The 20377-nt window shown below is 43.6% G+C and overlaps 1 protein-coding gene across 7 annotated transcripts in view; it reads right to left on the reverse strand.

Annotated features, from left to right (window-relative positions):
- Positions 1-20377, reverse strand: part of LOC109996426 (SRC kinase signaling inhibitor 1-like) — an 89645-nt gene that overhangs the window by 47011 nt on the left and 22257 nt on the right. For 6 of the 7 annotated variants that reach the window (XM_065949204.1, XM_065949201.1, XM_065949202.1 and 3 more), the window contains exons 2-3: positions 16811-17118; positions 5135-5161 (exon numbers count right to left, since the gene is read on the reverse strand). In XM_065949204.1, coding sequence (XP_065805276.1) covers positions 5135-5161; positions 16811-17118 — 335 coding nt within the window. Of the gene's footprint in view, positions 1-5134; positions 5162-13381; positions 14448-16810; positions 17119-20377 lie in introns of those variants that run through there. The other variant, XM_065949206.1, reaches the window with a different exon arrangement.

Below are 20377 nucleotides of genomic sequence, written 5' to 3' on the forward strand. Positions count from 1 at the left end.
AAAAATAAAAAATCCCCACGAGTGAAAGGTTTCATAATCGTCCTCTCGGAAATGAAGATGAAAAATGACTAATTGGAAAACTGGTGACAGCTTGAGTGGGATCCCCTCTCAGTTTGGTACATTCCTCTGAATCCAACGCTGAGGCGGAGATCGGAGACAATAGGCTGTGATTACTTTGGACACCCCAGACAGAAAGACAAGAGCATGAAAGACGTAAAATAGAGCATTAATATTTGTGTAAGTGAGGCAGGGAGCGGTGCAAAAGGAGAGGAATATGCTCTGTCGCAGGCTGCTGTTTGAGTCCATGTTCACCCCCCGTGGACGAGTAGACGAGCCCCTCGAACTGTTTGAAAATGTGATGGGAGTCTTGTAATGTGTGTATTATATATGCACATCCATAATTACATTCCCCCTGACCACTCAAAAGTCTGTATGTGCGCTTGAATGTCTGTGCGTGTGTGTGTGTGTGTGTGTGTGTGTGTGTGCGTGTGTGTGTGTGTGTGTGTGTGTGTGTGTGTGTGTGTGTGTGCGTTTTCAACCTAATTGTTTCCTAATCTGATGTGTTTTTGCAGCGGGAGTATCATCCGTGCTCGTGTGTGCATTTAGTGAGATGGCAAACATCAAAGTGGAGCAGTGGGAGACTATTAAACACATATACGCCCTCACACACACACACACACACACACACACACACACACACACACACACACACGCACACGCACGCACATAAGCACGGCACTGTGTTGCTGCAGGGGTTTCTATTGCATCAGAAGAGGATGCGAGACTCCCCGAGAGGAAGAGGAGCAGGAACCAATCCTGCACGAGCTGCAGACTAGCAACAAATAAAGACGAGTGTTTGGGGAAGAAAAAGGGCAGTGTGTGTGTGTGTGTGTGTGTGTGTGTGTGTGTGTGTGTGTTTGCCACCAGTTTACACACGACACAGATGTACTGAGCGAGGCAGCCATAAAGTAAAATACGACACAAAACATGATGTGGAAGGATTATGCATGTGAGAACATAAGAGAAGAAGAATGTGCCCATACTTAAAAGATTTAAGCATGTGTGTTTATTTAGGTGTACACTCATACTATAAAAAAAACAGGCAGGTGTGATTAATTAGCCGTTTTAATCTGCCTGTATAAGTGAGTATGAACGGACATGAACATCTGCTTCTTGTTGTTTTGTTCCAATATCTGTGTCTAGTCCGTCTACAAACCCCCCAATGATGAGAAAAGTCCATCCTCGCCGTCTTCTGCCTGCTCCACTTTTCAGAAAATGTGTGCTCAAACAGGCTGTTTAGAGATTTTCCCTTCATGACATCACAAAGAGCAGTAGCCCCTCCCCCAGGTGGGTGACACTCCCACAGCTAGGTGTTTGTTCTGCCCTCTGAGTCTGCCTTCTCACCGTAAACAATAGGACATGGAGAGAGAAAGCACCGAGTACACCCAAGTCCTTCCAGAGAGGGGGTGTGGTCAGACACAGCTCATTTACATATTTAAAGGTACAGACACAGAAACAGTCTGTTCTGAGCAGGGCTGAAATAGAGGGGTTTATAGACATGATCAAATACAGGATCAGAGTGGATTTAGAACAAGAAACTTCACAAACATGTTTTGAGGAGCTCTGAGACTTACTTAAACTGGTGCCAATGTCAATAATGTGAGTTTTCAAGTTTTAAGCAGACTTCATATTAAGACAAACGGATTATTGCTGGTTTTGGTCTTCTGATGGGATTTGTGGAGGATAAGAACAATCTGGAAAATAAGCCTCATCTTTTAACATTCAGCAAAAGCACACATCGTAAAATATTCATCAAACATTTTATGTTTCGTTTCATCCTAAAGCAGCAGCTCTACCATTGTTCCATTTCAGAGACTCCTTCAGCCGTGTTCATATTTGCCGGATCAGCAGAAGGTATGCAAAGAGCCTTTCACAATATCAACTCATTTTGTGGTTAAGTCGCTATAAGCTGCAGTAAGTGCTTAGGTTAGCACATGCACGGGGTACAGACTCCTTCCAGCTACATGGACGTGAGGGTCAAAGGGTCTGATGAGGGAATAGATTCATCCCAGCCTTTTGTTGCTCCTGACAGAGTTTATATTAGTTTGTCGAGCTGAGACAGAGTCACTGACGGAGGAATTCTGGATCACATTCACACATGTTTCATTTGACGAGCTGAGATGTTAGCCTCGTATCCAAAATGTCAACTCCCCTCGACAGAGAGTGTGTTCACATGGACTTGAGTAACCCGGTTTTGAGTCTCATCCTGGTTCTGATTATATTCAGGATGTGGAGTTTACAAGCACACAGAGAAACCTGGTTACTTATATCCCTGTGGACATGATAACTACCAGTAGCCTATCCTGGTTTCTTATTTGTGCACACATTATTTTTTACAACACAAAGCACAGCAATTTTCAAATCTGAGAAAAAATGAGACCACTGTGGCTCACCGGCTACAGATCGTGTCTTGTACCCATATCCTCTATGCTCCATGTCTGCTGGGGTAAAAACGATTTCAAATATAAAACATGACGCTTCATGCAATCACTCAGCACTGGCTGTGCGCTCGGGAGAAAAACGCCAGCCGGATACAGGGCCTTAATCATAATCTCTCAGTAACCTTGTCTTAATGTGCAGATTACTCCAGTGGCCCTTTCTGTGGGGACAATCTCTTCATTTGAAAGAAGCTCCAACAATTCTACAATTCAGTAAGTACAATACTAATCATTTCATACACCACCACCAAAGCAGTGGGAGCAATGCAGGGATGAGTATCTTGCCCAGGGACACATCGGACATGTTGCAGCTGGGGATCAAACCCTCGACCTTCCAGTTGAGAGGCGACAACTCTACAAACTGAGCCACAGCCGCCTCCAACAAAACCTCAACAGCTCAGGAAATCTAGGAGGGATTCATTTAAACATTTCAATATGGTTTGACCTTTGTTCTTCACTCTTTTTTGGGTTGACCGTCTGTTTAAACATGAACTCAGACGCCCCCATCACTCAAACTAAAAGGAACAATTTCATTGTCACTTTCAATGATCTACATTCCTGCTTGACTTGGCTTCACCCACGTTTTCCAGCAGCTTTGGCGACACTAGGTTCAAAATAATCTGCTCTTAAATGATGATGATCAAGCCGTGTGTAGTGTGAACTTTCTCTGTGCATTATTATATTTAACGCCATGGGAGTGCATTTCATCATTTTGGAAACTAGAAAGCAGTTGGTAGAGCTGTTAGAGAGCGGTTATAGCATGGCGCTGCCAGTGACAGTGATGACTGTTACTCCACATTTCAGATTGACTCATGCATTTCGCATTTCACACTATTTACGTTCCGGACCGTGCCAGTGCATGGTGAAAAGTCTGACTCTGAGTGAAGATGAGGTTTCATTTTGGTGGTAGCTGTCAGTGTCGGCACACTTTCAGAGGAAAACCGAGTGGTGCAGAAATCCTGGAGGCGAACCATGTGTTTGTCACAGCGTGGGCTTAAATTTGGCTCTTGAAATTTGCTGCATGCCAACTAATCCCCTCTCTCACATTTCCTGTCACTAGGTAAAGTAAACGGCGTCATACAGTACAGATTACATTAATATTACCTGCAGAAATAAGAGGGCATGAATAATCTCTCCCCACACAGCACTTTCACAGCCGTCTACATTACTGCACTTGGGAGTGTTCAGAAGCTCTCCTGCAGCTAATCAAATATGAACCCAGGTGTAACTGGCCCGCTGCGGGAAGTAGGGAAACTTGCAAGTGAGGCACATTACAGTAAGTGCAACTTTAAACCTGCGCTTAGATTGTTATAAAAATAAAAAAATGTGTGCAGGCTGCTTAAGAAGCACATGCATAATTTAGAGGCAGGGATCTCTGATGATGCTAGAAGAGGATTTATACATCATCATGAGGGAAACATTAAGGTGTGGAGCAGATCTAGTAAATCCATTCATCAATAGTGGATGAGTCATTTTACAACAATAGAGTGAAGAGTCAACATCATGGTGGTGTCGTAGGAGGAAATAAGAGGATAACCAAAGTCACTGAAACAATGTTATGCAAATGAATCAACTAGATATAAAGATATTTTAAAAAAGCTTTGACTTCCTGGTGGTGTAGGGAACCTAAAAAATGTATAAACACATCATATCAATACATCATAGATCCAGTCTGTCCTGTGTAAATGTGTCTCTGAGTCCTGACTGTCTACAATGAGGGAGAAGCTCGAGTCCCGCTGGCTGTGTTGTTGTCAGAGCCGTGTTTACATGGACGGGACGGCCGGCTCCTCCCCTTGTGTATAAAAGCTGTTTTAGTCAAGAACTAGAGAGAAGAAGAAGAACATACTCACTGATTATTTGGATGTCATGTAAATGTTTTTAAATTATCATTTTGTGTTCATTTATGTTTAATGTGAAGCTACGAGCTAACTAAAGAGCGCTAACATTAGCATGCTAACACAACAATGCAGGACACAGGTGACTGCAGCTCGAGCAGAGGAGAATTTTGTCCGAGATGAGGTGTATGAGAGGCTTAACAGTCTCGCCTTGGACAGGCACTGTAACAGGATCTTATTTAAATCTCAGGTGTAATGATCTCAGGTGTGAACAGACATGGATACAGAGTTTAGGAAGCAGAGCTCTAACCAGCTGCTCTCCTGCTAAACTAGACCACACAATGTACTTAACACAGCAGCTGGACAATAACACCTCCTTTTGCAGAACAAGAGCCCATTTTGTCTGATAATTACAATAACTATACTTGGTCTGACACATGAGAAAGTGGCATCGCTGAGTTCTAAGTGCTCATTTGGACAGAAATCTAAAGTGATTGGCTCAAATTAAACACGGCACACAAGACTCTGGAACTTTTTTTTTTTTTCTCCGACAATCAATCTGAGTTAAAGAGTTTGTGTTCTTGCTGAGAAAGAAATGTCACACTATGCAGTGTGAGAGTGAGCTAAGAGAGTTAAAAAGAGAAGTGTGCGCCAACATGTGACCGACACTGAAAGCGACGGAGGGAAAATAAAGGGCGAGCAGGCATGCAAAGACACAATGGAAAGTTATCCTATTAGAGACAAATCCACACAGAGGGACAGATTTACGCTGAAACACAAACACACAATATTGGCACTGACCTTGAAGCTCCAGTAGTTTGGTTGTTGCTATGAGGGGGGAAAGAAAAACAAAAGAGTAAAGGAGACAGAGAAGAGAGACAGGGAGGGGGGAGAGAGGGGAGACAGAGCCGAGTGTGAGACATTTTCTTGCAGGATAAAAGAGCAAGCAAAAGAACGGCTGGAGACGACTGAAAGAACTTTTGAGTCAGTCGGCTCCGATGTCAAGACATGTTTGTGAAACCCCAGAGCTGCTAATAAAGTTTTACAGGTGCATTATTCACATGCAGCGTGTGTGACATGCCCTTAAAATGTCTCACCACTTTGCATAAATTACCACAAATGGTTGCAAACCCGAAGCAAACAAATAAATATCTTGTTTTTTTGTACATGAGGGCCGGGTGAGAAAAATGAAGAGCTAATTACGATGATGATAGCCAGATTAACTTGCGTTGTCCTTCACTGCCATCATAATAGAACTTTAATTGCTTGTAATTGCCTCTCAGCAATTAATCAAATGTTTACAGTGCCTACACACGCACTAATGATGTAGACGCAGCAGCTCCTAAACGCTACCCCTCACTCTCCCTCGATGCAGAGTTGGCGTGCTGGCTGGCGAGGACCCAGGAGCGGGATTAAAGCAAAGCACAGACACTGGATGAAGAAGCTGCCATTTTTACTTTATCAGGGAAGGAGCCGAACATTCAGGTCGACGTCGTTCTGATTCTCTGCGTAACAGCGACTGAGGCTGTGTGTTCGCTCATCTGTGATGTTCAGTCGATTGCACAATAATTACGTTTAGGTTCTTATGGGGCGCTTTATCGTTCAAAATAAGTCCTACTTCCTTTTTAGTTTTGTTTTGTGAAGGTTTGGTTGGATGCAACTGACGTATTCTGGACAACTCCCCCCTCCCTTCAAACACCAATCACAGCTAAGTGTAAACTCTGAATAAGCTCAGACGTCTTTCGACTCTAATTCTTTGGTTTCAAAGTGCAGACATCAACAGGATTTTAAACGATATCATGCAAAAAAAAAAAAAAAAAACACAAAAACTGCATCCTTTAAAACCAGGGATGCAATAGAACACAGTAAGGATACTGGCTTCATGACACAATACTAGTGTTGTAGTCAAGACCACACTAACTGAGACGCGAGTGCTCTGAGACCGAGACAAGACCAACACATTTAGGGGTCGAGATAAGAGTCAAGACCAAGACCATAAGGTGTTTCCTTCTAATCACAGAAATGACGTGGAACAATCAGTGCTGGTCTTGACCAGTCTTGATTTAAAATCTGGAGACCGCCCAGTCTGAGACCGAGACAAGACCGACTAAAAATTCTTTTGATTCCGAGATGAGACATTCAAAAAGTAGACTTCAAGTACTTCAACACTACACGATCATATCCCGACTTTGTACAATTTTATAAAGAAATGAAATGAAAGTCTATTTTGAAGTTTATAAATACATGTTTCAGTTACAAACATCGAGCAAGAGAAGCGAAAACCAGAAAGCTCCCCCTGGTGGTTAACAAAAAAATAACACAGTATACTATTTCAGAAGAGTCCTGACCCACTAGGATCGAGTCAAAAAGAATACAGTTAGTTTATAATATAATTTATAATAATGTATAATATCATTGTTTTTGGATCTATTGCACAACAATGTGAAATATCTAAACTAACTGATTGTTGGTTTTGATCTCGTCATGTGTCGATAACATGAAATATCAAATCTTTTTATCAAATCTATTTAAAATATATTAATTAATAAACTGAATATCAGACTTTCCCAGTTTGGGATCAATAAAGTAATTCTATTCTATTCTATTCTATCAACATACTGAAGTTTCCTCATCTTAAATAAAAGTCTCATGGTGCAGTTGAAAGCTGATCGGCCCCCGCTGAGACGATGACGAGCCTCCTCTCTTCTACTTTGTGACCTGAATGATTTTGCATAAATCTTTCGCTTATTTATCCAGTTATCCGCATCCACGATCAATTATCTGCTCAAGAATTATTGTGTTGTAAATGCCCCCCTCTCAGCGTGAAGCCCTTCTGACACTGATTTACAAAAAGCATCAATTATCTGCGGCAGGCTCAAAGACCGTCAGAGGATGGAGGGAAAACTTTACTGCTCTTGCATACACAGATCATTTAGATGATCGATCTCCCACCTGAGGTCCAGTGCAGGTTTTCCTCCTCCGTTTAAAAAAAAGAATCCTGTCCACACACGCACAGTTCTCAAAAACATCTTTGTCCACATGAAAACGCAAAACGCACTGATACAGCTGTCATGAGCACGTCAAGTCAACAACGATTAGGGATGACCCGATACTGATACCAGTATTCTGCATCGGTCCGATGCAGCCTTTAAGTACTCATACTCGTAAAACTATGCGGATATAACGGCACCGATACCACTTTATGGCGGGCGTGAGCCTCTTTACAGTTGAGCAGGTCGACGGAGAGAAGCGAGATGTCAGCTGTGTGGAGATATTTCAGCGTAAACGATGACGACAAAAGAAGAGCAGACTGAAAACTTTGCACTCCCCAGCCTTCTGTGCGTGGCTCACACACTACAGCTAGCTGTTAACAAAGGACTTTTGGCTCAGAGGAATGTAGCTGACGCAGTGTCAGTCAGATGTAAAATCTTTGGACATTTTAAGCATTCGGCATTAGCCTACTCCCGCCTGGAAGACATTCAGCTGCAGCTCAACCAGCCCGTAAGAAGACTCCAGCAAGACGTGCAGACGCGCTGGAATAGCATGTACTACTTGCTACAGTCTCTCACCGAGCAGAAGTGAGCTCTGGGAATATTTGGCTCCGAATATGAACTCCCCGACAATCTTACAGCGCACCATTGGACACTTCTGGAAAAAACTTTGTCTGTTTTGGCTCCGTTTGAGGAGTTAACCCGAAAAGTGAGCTCGTCCGATGCTTTAGCATCAGATGTAATTCCTGCTGTGACCGTGCTTCAGAGACTTTTGACCAAAGAAACAGACGCGGATCAGGGCAGTAAGTACTCGTAACGGTACTCGGTATCGGTGAGTAGCCAAATGTAAGTACTTGTACTTGGTTTGCAAAAAAGTGGTATCGGTGCATCTCTAACAACGATGCATGCACGATAAATGTTCTCCCCATTCCACTGCAATGACCATTTCATTTTCAAAGTTGTCCAACTAACGCTGACATTGGCGACGGGGTTTTCAGTCATCTGAGTGTTGTATAAATCAGCAGTGACCTCCGTCGTCCAATCAGGCGTCTCTGCTCGTCAACAGAGTGGGAGAGTAACTTTGTGTGTGTGTGTGTGTGAGCGTGTAAAAAGTCCAGTTAGCAATGTTAGCACCAGCGCTAGTTTGGTCACGTCTGCTATCACATTAATCTCATGTCAACAAAAGTGACAGCGTCGCACGATGGCGTCAAAGGGAGGAGAAACTGGCACACAGCTTGATGTTACAAGCACAAAAACAGTTTTCCCCGTCTACACAGAAACACCTTTAACTGAGCTTCTGAACATCTTCACCCTGGAAGGAGTTTTCTAAAATTCCCGCCTACATGTGGACGAGGACTCAGAAGCCAGAGCTTGTTCTTGACAACATTCCTGAGCTTAAGGACCCTTCTGTACAGAAACGGTTTCCAGGTTTTGGGTGGAAATATTTGACAGCCAGGTCCAAAAATCTTCTGTCGATCCTTCTCACAAAGTCACCTTACTGCAGTCTAAGAGCCGTCTGATGATTGCATACTTTCAACAGCCTGAACTCTTCACTTTCAGCTTCATGTCTGCTTATTTTGTAACCCACTCCAGGCTCCGTTATCGTCACCTGAATTTCAGAAATCTCTACAGCGAGAGTGATTTCTGAACAATTTATACTCTCGGCTCAAGCTGAGGAGCGTTGAATGTGTTCAGATGCACAAGGTCTTTGCTTCCCTCAGTTCAATATTATTTTACTTTCTGACACAAATGAGAGAGGAAGTGGTGCAAAAGAGAGAATGGGTGGCAGTCCTCCAACAGAAGTGACACAGTGTAGCCTTTACAAAGCTGTTTTATACCATAACTATGAGATATTTGGCTTAGTTTCCTGTGAAAATGAAGGTTATGCTGTGAGGTCAAGGTTGGTTACTGAGCTTATTTTAAGTTGTCAAGTAGCCTTACTTTCACTTTTTATGTTAATTGAATTTAGATTCTCTGTATTTGAAAGAGATTAAATTGATGTGCTGTAACGTACCAAAATACCTTGACCAGGTCAGGAAAATGTAGTTTGAAATATTTCTGTAAGTCGCGACTGTTCAGATATGTTTATTAAGTCATGCAGGAGTTGAGCAATGTGGGAGAGTTATGCGTTTAAGTAATCCGTCCCAACTTCTCCGTCTGTAGTTTGTAAGCACTTAAACCTTTGTGACAAGACGTTCCCCCTTTACTCCCATCAATATCGTGCAATATGCAAACTCTAGAGGTAGCTCCCTAAAAGTACACATACTGCTGTTTTTACATGTGCACTCCTGAAAATTTCTAGAGAATTTCAGGAGGACTGCCGCTGAAATCTTCCTGACCTGGTCATTCACACATGCATCTCACAGCAGGAGACTCTCCCTGTCAGACGGGAGGGGGGGCAGGGGGTCCTAAGGTAAGATGTGATGTAAAAAGAACAACAAGGAAGTGAAAGGTAAAGCAACAAAGTCTGCTTTGTGACGCTATACTGGGAAAGAGCGGAGAAGAACATACTGTCACAACAAACCGTTTACAACAACTTTGGTGAAGGTGAGACTGTGATGCTGTCTCTGCTTCAATTCAAACATTAAAATGCCCTGTGGAGGAACGTACTGGAGGACGTCCAATCAGTGCACAGGTGTTTTCATTCCTGAGTTTGATCTGCATCATGAGCTGCAAAAAACAACTTGGCTCTTTAACATTTCAAACTAAAGGTGGAGTTAAGTTCACGTTTGAGCAGCTGTCATGGATTCTAAATATTTTCTGTGGTTGCAGCTTTTGAAATCCATCTCACTTTATATTTGACTTTTTTTTATAAAGTGAGAGGGATTAAAGACTCCGGCTTTGGGGAAGTAAAGACCAACAGGCCTGTGTGCTGCTGTGACCCAGAAATCAGAGCTCTGAGTAGTTGGTATAGGCCTCCGTTAAAGCCTGGTGACCTCGACGACGCAAACAGAAGCGATGCCACTTAGCCTCAGCCGGCTTACCACGACAAAACAAATCCATTATTCTTTTCTTTTCCCATCTGATCAAACATTTGTTAAGTCTCCTTAATTTATTCCACACTCTGAATCCCAGATGACACCGTCAGCCTTTCTGTCCTTAAATTCTTCTCCTCTTATATTCTGCAGATTAAAGCGGGTACTTACAAAGAAACCACATCAGGACTTATATTTAGCGAAGTGGCAAAGCCAAATTCAATGAAGCACATACAGTTTATCATCCATTTCAAATAGTCTGAGACCCTGTTCATGAGAGGAGCCTTGTGTCGAGGTCAGACTTCACGTTATAGGCTTGATATGGAACAATCAAGGCAACAACTGGGACGACTCATGACTTCCTGTTAAAAGTCCAGCAGACTGATCATCTGTTTGTTTTTTGTTTTTTTTACTGCCCTTTGCGATGTCTTTCTACGGTTGTAGTACCTTAATCGGTCTTGGTCACAAGACACGCCCCCCCCAAGACATTATTTTTCATTTATATTTATGGTCTTCGTCTCGTCAAGGTCTCCCACTTCCTTAGTCTTGGTCTTGACTCTGTCTCGGTCACAGACTGTAAATATTAATTTTTGAAGCATCTGTTCCTGCAGGGGGCGCTGGACGCTCATCGGCAGCAGCCGCCATATTGGAAATGCTGTCTCAGTCTAACTTTCAGTCAACCTAACGACAGGCTGAGAGCTGGAGCTGAGGCGGGTTTTAAGCCTCCTGACAAACCGTTACACCGCGCCCACCTGTCAATCAGGTCAGCTACACGCCTAACTATGGATAACATGAATCATTCATAACATCAAAACGGAGCCATATATTTATAAAAATATCAGCCCCCGTACAGTGAGGACAATAACTAATCAGACCTATTTTTTTATTTTTTTTGTACTAGGCTGTAAACATGTTTATTTATGCTGTAAAAACGTCTTTTTGCCTGTGGTGTGTATGTGACTTCCTGTGAGGCTCCTGCAGCCAGCCTCAAGCAGACACTCACACTCAAAATAATTACATACAGGAAGTAATCAGTCCTTCTTTTGCATGTATTACTTATGAAAAGATCACTGATCAACTTCTCACACGGCAGGTGCAATGATGACGACCCATGGGAGTGCAGCGTTGACAGTGGAGTTGATTGGATGGGCGTTTCTCAAAGAATCTACAAGTACTAGTTCTTAAGGTCTAGCAATTCACTGGTTGGGAGAAGCCATGGCCTGAATGGAGCCCGCTGTAGTCTACTAAATTATTTGGCAGTGTTTTTGGTATCACTGAGGATTCTGTGTAAAACAGACGAGCCTTCACAGACCATGTTCTCCTGAACTTTTGTGGGCTGCCTCTGGCTCCAAAGAACATTTGCACGTAATTGGGAATTGGCTTGTTGAACTCATAGCGACAACATCTTAATACCTTTCTGCCTTTTGCATCTTTTTTTTTGTGCATGCATTCTTTGTGACCTGCTCCTCTGTAAACATCCCTCTGGGTCACAGATTGTCACCCAGATGTTTCTCATTTTTAAGTGTGCTGTTGTGTTTGCATGGACAACACGGCGGGCACACTTTGTTTTATCTCTATCTTGATTGACAGCCTCCATTGTAGTCTACTGTCAATTATAAGCAGCCAACCAGTGAAGTCGCCCCCTGCTGGAAATCAGAGAATGCTAAAAGGTAAATGGACTGTATATCGATACCATTTTCTAGCCTTCTAACCACTCAAAGCACTTTAACACTACATGTTAGATTCACACACTGATAGCAGAGGATGCTATGTAATGTGCCCATCAGTATGAACTAATCCACTTCATGCACATTCACATACTGCTGGCTATGACAGCACCTCCTGAAATGATCTACATATTTTCAGGAGTGCATGTGTGAAAACGGCTTTTGTTGTGATGTAACTGAAGCCTTCATCTTTAGCAGATGTGACGATCTGCCTTCATGCGATCATGTTTGAAATCCAGACATTCACAGCAGGATGGATTTCTCAGAAGTGTTCCCTTCCCGTCCTTGCCGAAAAAATAAACACGTTGTCAGGATTATTATTTTTTTTTAGCAGCTTCCTCCAGCTGACTTCATCCTCACAACTTTGAAGCACTCTCATGCGTTTGCTTCACAATTAGAAGAAAAAAAAAAACGACAACTATGAAATAGGTGTTAATATTATCACCCTTGCTCACAGGTGCTTGTCAGAATTATTGTCACAAACAAACAGCTGATAACTGTGAAGTCAAGCACCCATTGTGTTGTAATCCCCGCGTATATCTCACAGAGCTGCGCACCGTTTAATCACCCACTTGCTCGGTTTATTCACCTTAAATGAAAGCGACGAATATCTACCTGCCAAGACACTCACACAAATAATTTAATGCACCAACAAGCGGACATTTTTCGGAACATAAAACCTGTCTGCTCCAACACAAACAGGCCCCCTATGCGCCGTGACTCAGTGATTACCGCCTGCAATATTTCTCAATCACCTGAGCTGAGATCCCGAGGCGCTCATATGCACAGAGACAGACAGAGCTTAGAGAGCGGCGGAAAGGAGGAAAGGGAAAAAGCTAAAAGCTAAAAGAGGGATGAGCAAAGAGAGAGAGACATGCATGTCTGACCTGCATGCCAAGTAGCCATTTTTGTACCCCACCCCCCCCCTCCTCTCAGTCACAGTTCGCCTTGCTCTCTCTCCAGCCCAAAAACACACACAACACATGTGCACTGACTCATAAGCTCACACACACACTTCTGTCATGCATTCACACTTTTTCACATTTTTCACATGCATACATGAACACACATCACTGCGGCAGCACAGACACACCTGGAACACACCTGCCTGCTTGGGAGCAAATGGACCCTCCCCTAAAAACACACACACACACACTCTTATTGCACAGAAAGGGAGGAGATATGCCGTCACAAACACATGCTTCCACACACATTAAGAAGATGCCGACACACAAACACACACACTTCATCCTCCTCTACATCATCGTTCATGCAGCAGAAGATGAAGGCGTCATGGCAGCAGCACACAGGAAACGTCTCAGCTGAGGATGCAATGACGAGGTTAAAGAGAGTTACCGTTGCTACTTAATGAGCACGTCGGCCGCCTGGCGCATCCTCCCGCTCCACACGCCTCCCTCTTTCTCCTCCCCCCTCTCCATCTTTTTTTTCTCCACTGCAGCTCTGTGTCTTTCCCGCGCCCTGAGGATCCGCCAGAGTCCCCCTCGCTGGTACCCGTAGTAGCGCCTAAGAGGCTGTTAACATCTCTTCCTGTCTCCTCCTCCTCTCCTAGCCTCTCTCTCTCTCTCTCTGTCTCTCTCTCTCTCTCTGTGTTGCTCTCTCTCTCTCTCTCACCCTCTGTCTGTCACTCTCTCTCGCCCCTCGTCCCTGTTGACATAGAAAAAACACCACCCTCCCTCCTTCACTGTGTCTCCACTCGTTCTCTCTCCTGCTGCTGTTGCTGCTCACACAGTACAGCGTGTGCCTCCCCTCCAGAGCCCAGGCACTGCCAACCATATGATATCACTCAGTTGCCTTATATGGGAGACAGCGGGTTGCCATGACGACAGCAGACTCCACCTGTTTCTACATCTCTCTCTCGCTCGCTCTCTCTCTCTCTCTCTCTCTCTCTCTCTCTCTCTCTCTCTCTCCCTTTGCTTCTTCTCTCTCGTTTGGTCTCAGTGCACCTTTTTGGCCAGGAGATAGATGGAGCGCCTGAGGTAAATAGACGTGGCACAAGAGGAGCAGAGAGGAGGTGGAGAAGGAAGGAGGAGAGACAAGAGAGCAGCTGACTGAGACGTGATGGACACAAGCTGACAGAGGAGCAAGAGACAGAGACGGAGCACTTAAAGGAACAGCTCAACACTTATTAGCACTCTAAGTGAGACACAGAGAAATTAGATTTAGTTTCTCTGGGAACGGGTTCGGATCAGACCTGCAGCTACTTTCCCCGCATGTCATTTCCCTCTCTCCCGCTCTCTTTCTCTCTCTCTCTCTCTCACTCTCTCTCTCTCTGTCTCCCTCTCTCTCTCTCTCACCCTCATTTCTGACTCCACTGTCCTGTCCCTCCAATAAAGGCTTAAAAAGCCCAAAAATACATTTAAAAAAAATAAAAAATACAGTTTATTTGCAAGCGATGTCATGCCTGACTTTTAAAAAAAATACGATATTGAAGGTATTGAAACAGGTATGAACATTGTTTGTCTTTTACCATCATCATTATCAAAGTTTAAAATCTGGAATCGTTACATCCCCAGTAACAACACCTTGAAATAAAGCTTTCTTAAAAGACATTTTACATTTTATGAATTTTACATGTGCAGGAAAGAATGAGGTCAGGACTCCTTTTTTTGTAATTGTAACATAAAATCGGTGATCATGGGGGGCGCTGGTAGCCTAGTGGTTAGTGCGTGCCCCATGTATGGAGGCTGTAGTCCTCCAAGAGGGCGGCCTGGGTTTCAAACTCCTGGGGTCTCCTGGGAGGAGTTCTGTGTTTGACCCATACTACCAACCCATCCTCCTATTTTTGCAGACTTCTTGTACAGTACTGTATCCACTGACTTCAATAGGACACTAAAACCAAGGAAGTACCTTAAGAGTCATACTTCAAAGTGTTGGACCATCGATTAAGCTGCCATATTTGAAACATTTGACCTGTTCAGGCTGCAGAGACGTGAGCTCATCCCAGTCAAGAAGATAAAGTGAACAGATTTGCCCTGAATGTTGAACTATTCCTTTAAGGCTGCATAAAGAGGATCTGAAGCAGGCTGTTGTGCTCCGACCATCTGTCACAGGTATCAGAGCACGTGGTGATTGATGGCAGAATGAAAAGGAAGAGAACAGCGAGCGGAGAGAGACAGAGACGTGATGGAGCGCTGCATTTCATATTACACATTCTGACGTTTCCTCACTGTCTCACCTAAACTCTTTCTCCGTTCTTATATCGCCGTCTCTTTCACATGATAACCACTTAAAAAAGCGGCCATTATTGACCCAGGAGGCCGGTCATGAAAATGCCTCCGCTGTGTGCGTCTGACGCCCCAGAGGCATCTCGCCACATAATGCGCTCGTGTGGGTTTCCGAGCCCACCGAGTCCAATGGCCTGTTATTATCTCCCAGGAAGAAAATGTTCACATGTGGAAACAGAGAAAGCACTCAGAGAGCTCAAACTACCCCCAAGGCTGCACTCTGCTCTCGATTTGTTATTGTATGGAAGTCCTCATCTGCATCAGCGTACTGACAGTGATGGAGAATCTTGGAGTATAGATCTTTCATGAAGGGGTGCAGCCGTACAGAAATAAACGATTTCTTAAGGTTTTGAGAAGTTTTTTTTGAGAACGTACTCAACACTCTTAAATACTCTACTTAACTAAAATCTTTGTTCAGTGATTTCTCTTTACTCCATCGTTATCTTCACAGTGAAAAGCTGCACAGGATTTGAGAGAAGTCGTGAAACTGAACAGCAAGTTTTATGAGACAAATGTGAGTTGATTGAAGAAGAGCAGACAGGATTTATTTGTAAGACACGCACCTGTATGCATATCCATTTAAATTATGATCCATATATGCCCTGTGAAGAGTGGGACATAAGGTCAAGGTATCAGAGCAGAAAATAATTAACTTTTTGTCATTTCATTCCTGGTTCTTGTTTGACAACACTGTCAGCATTTATCCAACATAAACAGATACTACAGGAGTTGGGGCTCCGGTGGCCCAGTGGTTAGTTCTCACACCCATATACAGAGGGTGTGGTCCTCCAAGCGAACAGCCCGGGTTGGAATTCGACCTGTGGCTGCTTTCCTGCATGTCATTCCCCACCCTCTCTCTCTCCCTGATTTCAGACACCAAACACTGTCCTATTACAGGAGTCACTGCTAACAGTTTTTTATATGTAACATCGACCCCATAAAATATAAAGACACTTTACAAAGTTTTTTATTTTTTTACTTCTCTTCTCTTAGCGTTCTCTTGAAGTGGAGGCGTGTTTACAGCTAAGTGGCAGCATGCCTTGAATATGTTGTTGAAAGTGGAAGCAGTTGAGAAGTGAGTTGAGTGAGGAGGAAGCACAACAGCTGCAGCAAGTACAGTTTGACTCTCTTTTCTTGCATATGTCGAAGTCTTTTACTGTAGGTTAGGTTTTACTGATATAGATGTTGTATTATTGTGCTGTACTGCAGGCACAGAACCCGCTTCACAGTCATGAATGAGTAAAAACTGTTCTAATATCAGCACCTTTGATCTATATTAGTATGCATGGTGTTTCTGTTGGTATTCTCAGAGGACTGTGTGACTCTGTGACAAGTTGAAGTAATAAGGAATATCTGACATGATTAAGGGACGGTGATGGAGCGTCCGATAATCACCCGGCCTCGGGAGGATTCTTGGAAAAGTGGAATAATCAGACTTCAGGTCAGTGTGAGAGTCGTCTGCAGTTATCGTTCATGATTTAAGTAACAAGACGAGCCTGGTCACAAAGACAAAGAGTGAGGCAGCGTGCTGTTCAGTTACCTGTCGTCCAGCAGGAGTGGAGCCCTGCGACAGGCTGCCCGGGCTGTTGGTGTACTTGTTCTTCTGGAGGTCCATGAGGGCGTCTCGCTGGCGTTCGATGTCCGCCTTGTGGATGCTGTTCAGCGCCTCCAGGCTCTTGGCGGCCACCGAGTTGTGCCGGCGGTCCAGCGAGGACGACGTGAAGCCCCCGTTGCTGTTGTCGGCGAACCGCCGGGCCCCGCGGCCGCCGCCGGCAGCCAGCGTGTGGTAATCCCGCGGGAACTCGGCATCACCGGCAGAGATCATGGGACCCTTTCTCTTCTCTCGACCTGCAGCGGATTGGGGGTGTAGGGGCGGGGGGTGGAGAGTAAAGGAGGATGAGGTGAGAGATCTACACATGTTTTTAATCACCTGTTAAATCACATTCTAGTGTTGGAATTTGTTAAAAGTTTATTGATGTTCCAATGTAGCACTGCGACAATCAGAATTAAGTTAAAATGGTTTCAGTCAGGTTTGGTCCAAGCTCCACAAATATCAGAATGTACAACTTGTTTTTTGTCTCCTGGTCTGTGAATCCTGCACATATTGTCAACAAGACTCAGGCCATGTATGCAAGAAGGACATCCAGCTTCAATGTTTGAAACATTTGTTCCCATCCCCTAAGGAAAGATGTGATAATTTAATTTGTTTTGCAGATGTTGGTCCTTTTAGGACCTGATTTGCATGTGTAGGTGACCATCAGGGGTGTACATATATGAGAGAAAAAAACATTTATTTAGATCAATTTTAACTTGAAGTATGGTCGCCAAATAACCTTTGGGTGCTTGGATTATAATCGACAGGAGAAACAGCTAAATAAGCACATGGATAAGGTTGTAGTGCTTTACGTTGCTCATCTCAGTGTAGGTATGTTGAGATGCCAGGTCTCCATGCACATTCAAACCTCTGTGGATGATCTATCACAAGGGGAGAGGGAGAGAGAGACAGCGCAGCGGTAGGCGATCAAGCAGAGAGAGAGAGAGAGAGAGAGAGAGAGAGAGAGAGAGAGAGAGAGAGCGCTGTGAGTGCTGTGGTATTGAGACTGGTATTGATACGATTGATATTTTAGATTTTTTGAATTTTTGCTTTTTTGTCTTTATTTGATGGGACAGTGGATATAGTAGGAAATCAGCAGAGAGAGAGAGAGAGAGAGAGAGAGGGGGGAATGACATGTAAAGGTCAGTTTTGAACCCAGACCGCCCACATGGAGGACTATAGCATCCATACATGGAGCCCGATTTACCTGCCAGGCCATCTGCGTCCCTTGAATGTTGTTGTTGTTGATGATAAAATAATATTTACATCCTGAGCTTTGCCTCTGAGCGCTGCCTGTCAGCATTGTGCTTGTCTTGTACTCACTCTCAGAAGTTCGCTGGCTAAATGAATTGAAACTGTAGCTGAATAATGGTTATATCAGCGCACACACTGTTTTGTGTAAACACACAGAAGTTAACTGGTCAGACCTGGAGGCCTGTTGAGCGAGCATCAGTGAGTGTTAATGTGACGACAAATAACGCTCCAGCAGTTACACGTTTGTACGGATTCTGTCCTAAAGCAACTTGTGCTCCATTTTAATGTCTCCCAGAAAAACTGCTCTCTGTTTGTCTCTCCACACATAAACAACTGACACACACATACATGACAACACCACTAAGACTCAAACACACCTCTAGCAATGTAGAGCATGGGTGAAAACAGCTGCAAACATCTGTCTATTCCAACCACTCTGACTGTCTGAGCCCCGAGGCAAGAAAATAAATAAATAAACTGTTGCACAGAAACGTCGCCTGTTACTATGTGACAGCAGCAACACCTCATATTTGTGTCAAAATCAGCAGAGGGGATGTGACATAAAGAGAGGAGCTGTGTTTGTATGAGGACAGGTCTAGTGCCATCTTGTGACCAGTGAGACATAAAGCACCTCAGACCTACTGAAGGTGAACAGGTACAGGTACTGTTCTCACAGCAGACAGCTTAAGTTTTGCACTAGTTGAAGACTGATCTAAATAATTATGAAAAGCAACATGCACGCCTGTTACTAGTGCTGTGAATAATTTAAAACATCGCTCACCTTGGCAAAAATAGAGACTGTAGTGTGTAAAGTTATGGCATTAAATAAACAGTGTAGTAAAATGAAGCTAGAAGTCTTACACCTGCTCCTCCTGTGTATTCAAATAATATCATTATAAGCAAACAAGAAAACAAATGTTTGTATTTATATGTCAGCTGAGAGGATTTATTTTGCTGATTGAATAAGAAAGATTTTCTGTCTTTAAATGTCATCTTGTGCAAAATAAAGCACACATTTGGAAAGCAGATAAATAGGTTATTTTATGGTAAACAGACTTGATCTTGTATGTTTAACACCGACACATTCACACACTGATGGTAGAGGCTGCTATGAAAAGTGAACATCAGAAGTAACTCATACACATTCACACGCTGCCGACAAAGCAGCAGGAGCAACTTGGGGTTAAGTGTCTTGCCCAAGGACACATCAGACATATTGCTGCAAAGGCTTGGGATTGAACCTTCCTTTTGAGAGACAACCCACTCTACCAACTGAGCCACAGCCGCCTACCTTTCCCTCTTTTTATTGGTAATTTTAACACAAACTATTTAATAACCTCTGTCGAAGAATTAGCAGAAAGACTCTCTCTCTCTCTCTCTCTCTCTCTCTCTCTCTCTCTCTCTACATTATCGATCTGCTATAAGGTCCTCTGATTTGCCTGCTGGACAAACAAAGAATCACTGAAGCAAGAGCTTAAACTTCATTAGCTTGCAGTTAAGAAACTGTGAAGCAGCAACTCATTACATAGAAGTTAGAGTATAGATTGTGCAGTCTATACATGCATAAAAGACAGCATAGCACACTGGGTAAACGGTACATAATAAGAGAGTAAAATATGTTTGCTTTGAAAGCAGGAGGGGGTATTTGATGGGACTGGAGGAGAAGGAAGGTAAACTCCTGATTAAAAGAGTTTCATTAATCTTAGGTTTTTTGTTATCACAAAAACTCAGCAGTGTGAAAAACCCACAGCCACTTTCATATATTTCTGAGAAACCGAAATGTTTTTCTCTCCAGGGGTTCAGCCTGACAACAGCAGTATTTGTAGCTGTAAATTGTCTGGAGGAGAGTGTTTGAGTTGGTCCCAGATGTAAATCTTCCAATAGGAGCGCAGCAGCATGCCTGAGTGTATCCAAGGTAGGAAAGAGAAAAAAAAACAGGGGGAGACCAGGAGAGACGGGGGGAACATCCAGACAGAAGCTTGTCACTTTAATTTATGGGAAGCCTTGAGCAAACCTCCAGCGTGTGTGTGAGGCGTTGGAGTGTGTGTGTGGGTCTATGTGGGACAAACAGATGTTATATATTACCACGAGAAGCACTGCTGGTCATCTGCTGCAAAACCTAAAGGTCTGCTGAAACATGACTGTGTTACAGAGATGCTGCAACAACATCTGTCCTGTATTTAAACTTTATTTATGCAGAGACATCATTCACTCTTAACTTGATATTTACATTCACCGTAATACATTCAACCACAGCTG

The sequence above is a fragment of the Labrus bergylta genome, chromosome 21 (assembly GCF_963930695.1).
Source record: "Labrus bergylta chromosome 21, fLabBer1.1, whole genome shotgun sequence".
NCBI lineage: Eukaryota > Metazoa > Chordata > Actinopteri > Labriformes > Labridae > Labrus > Labrus bergylta.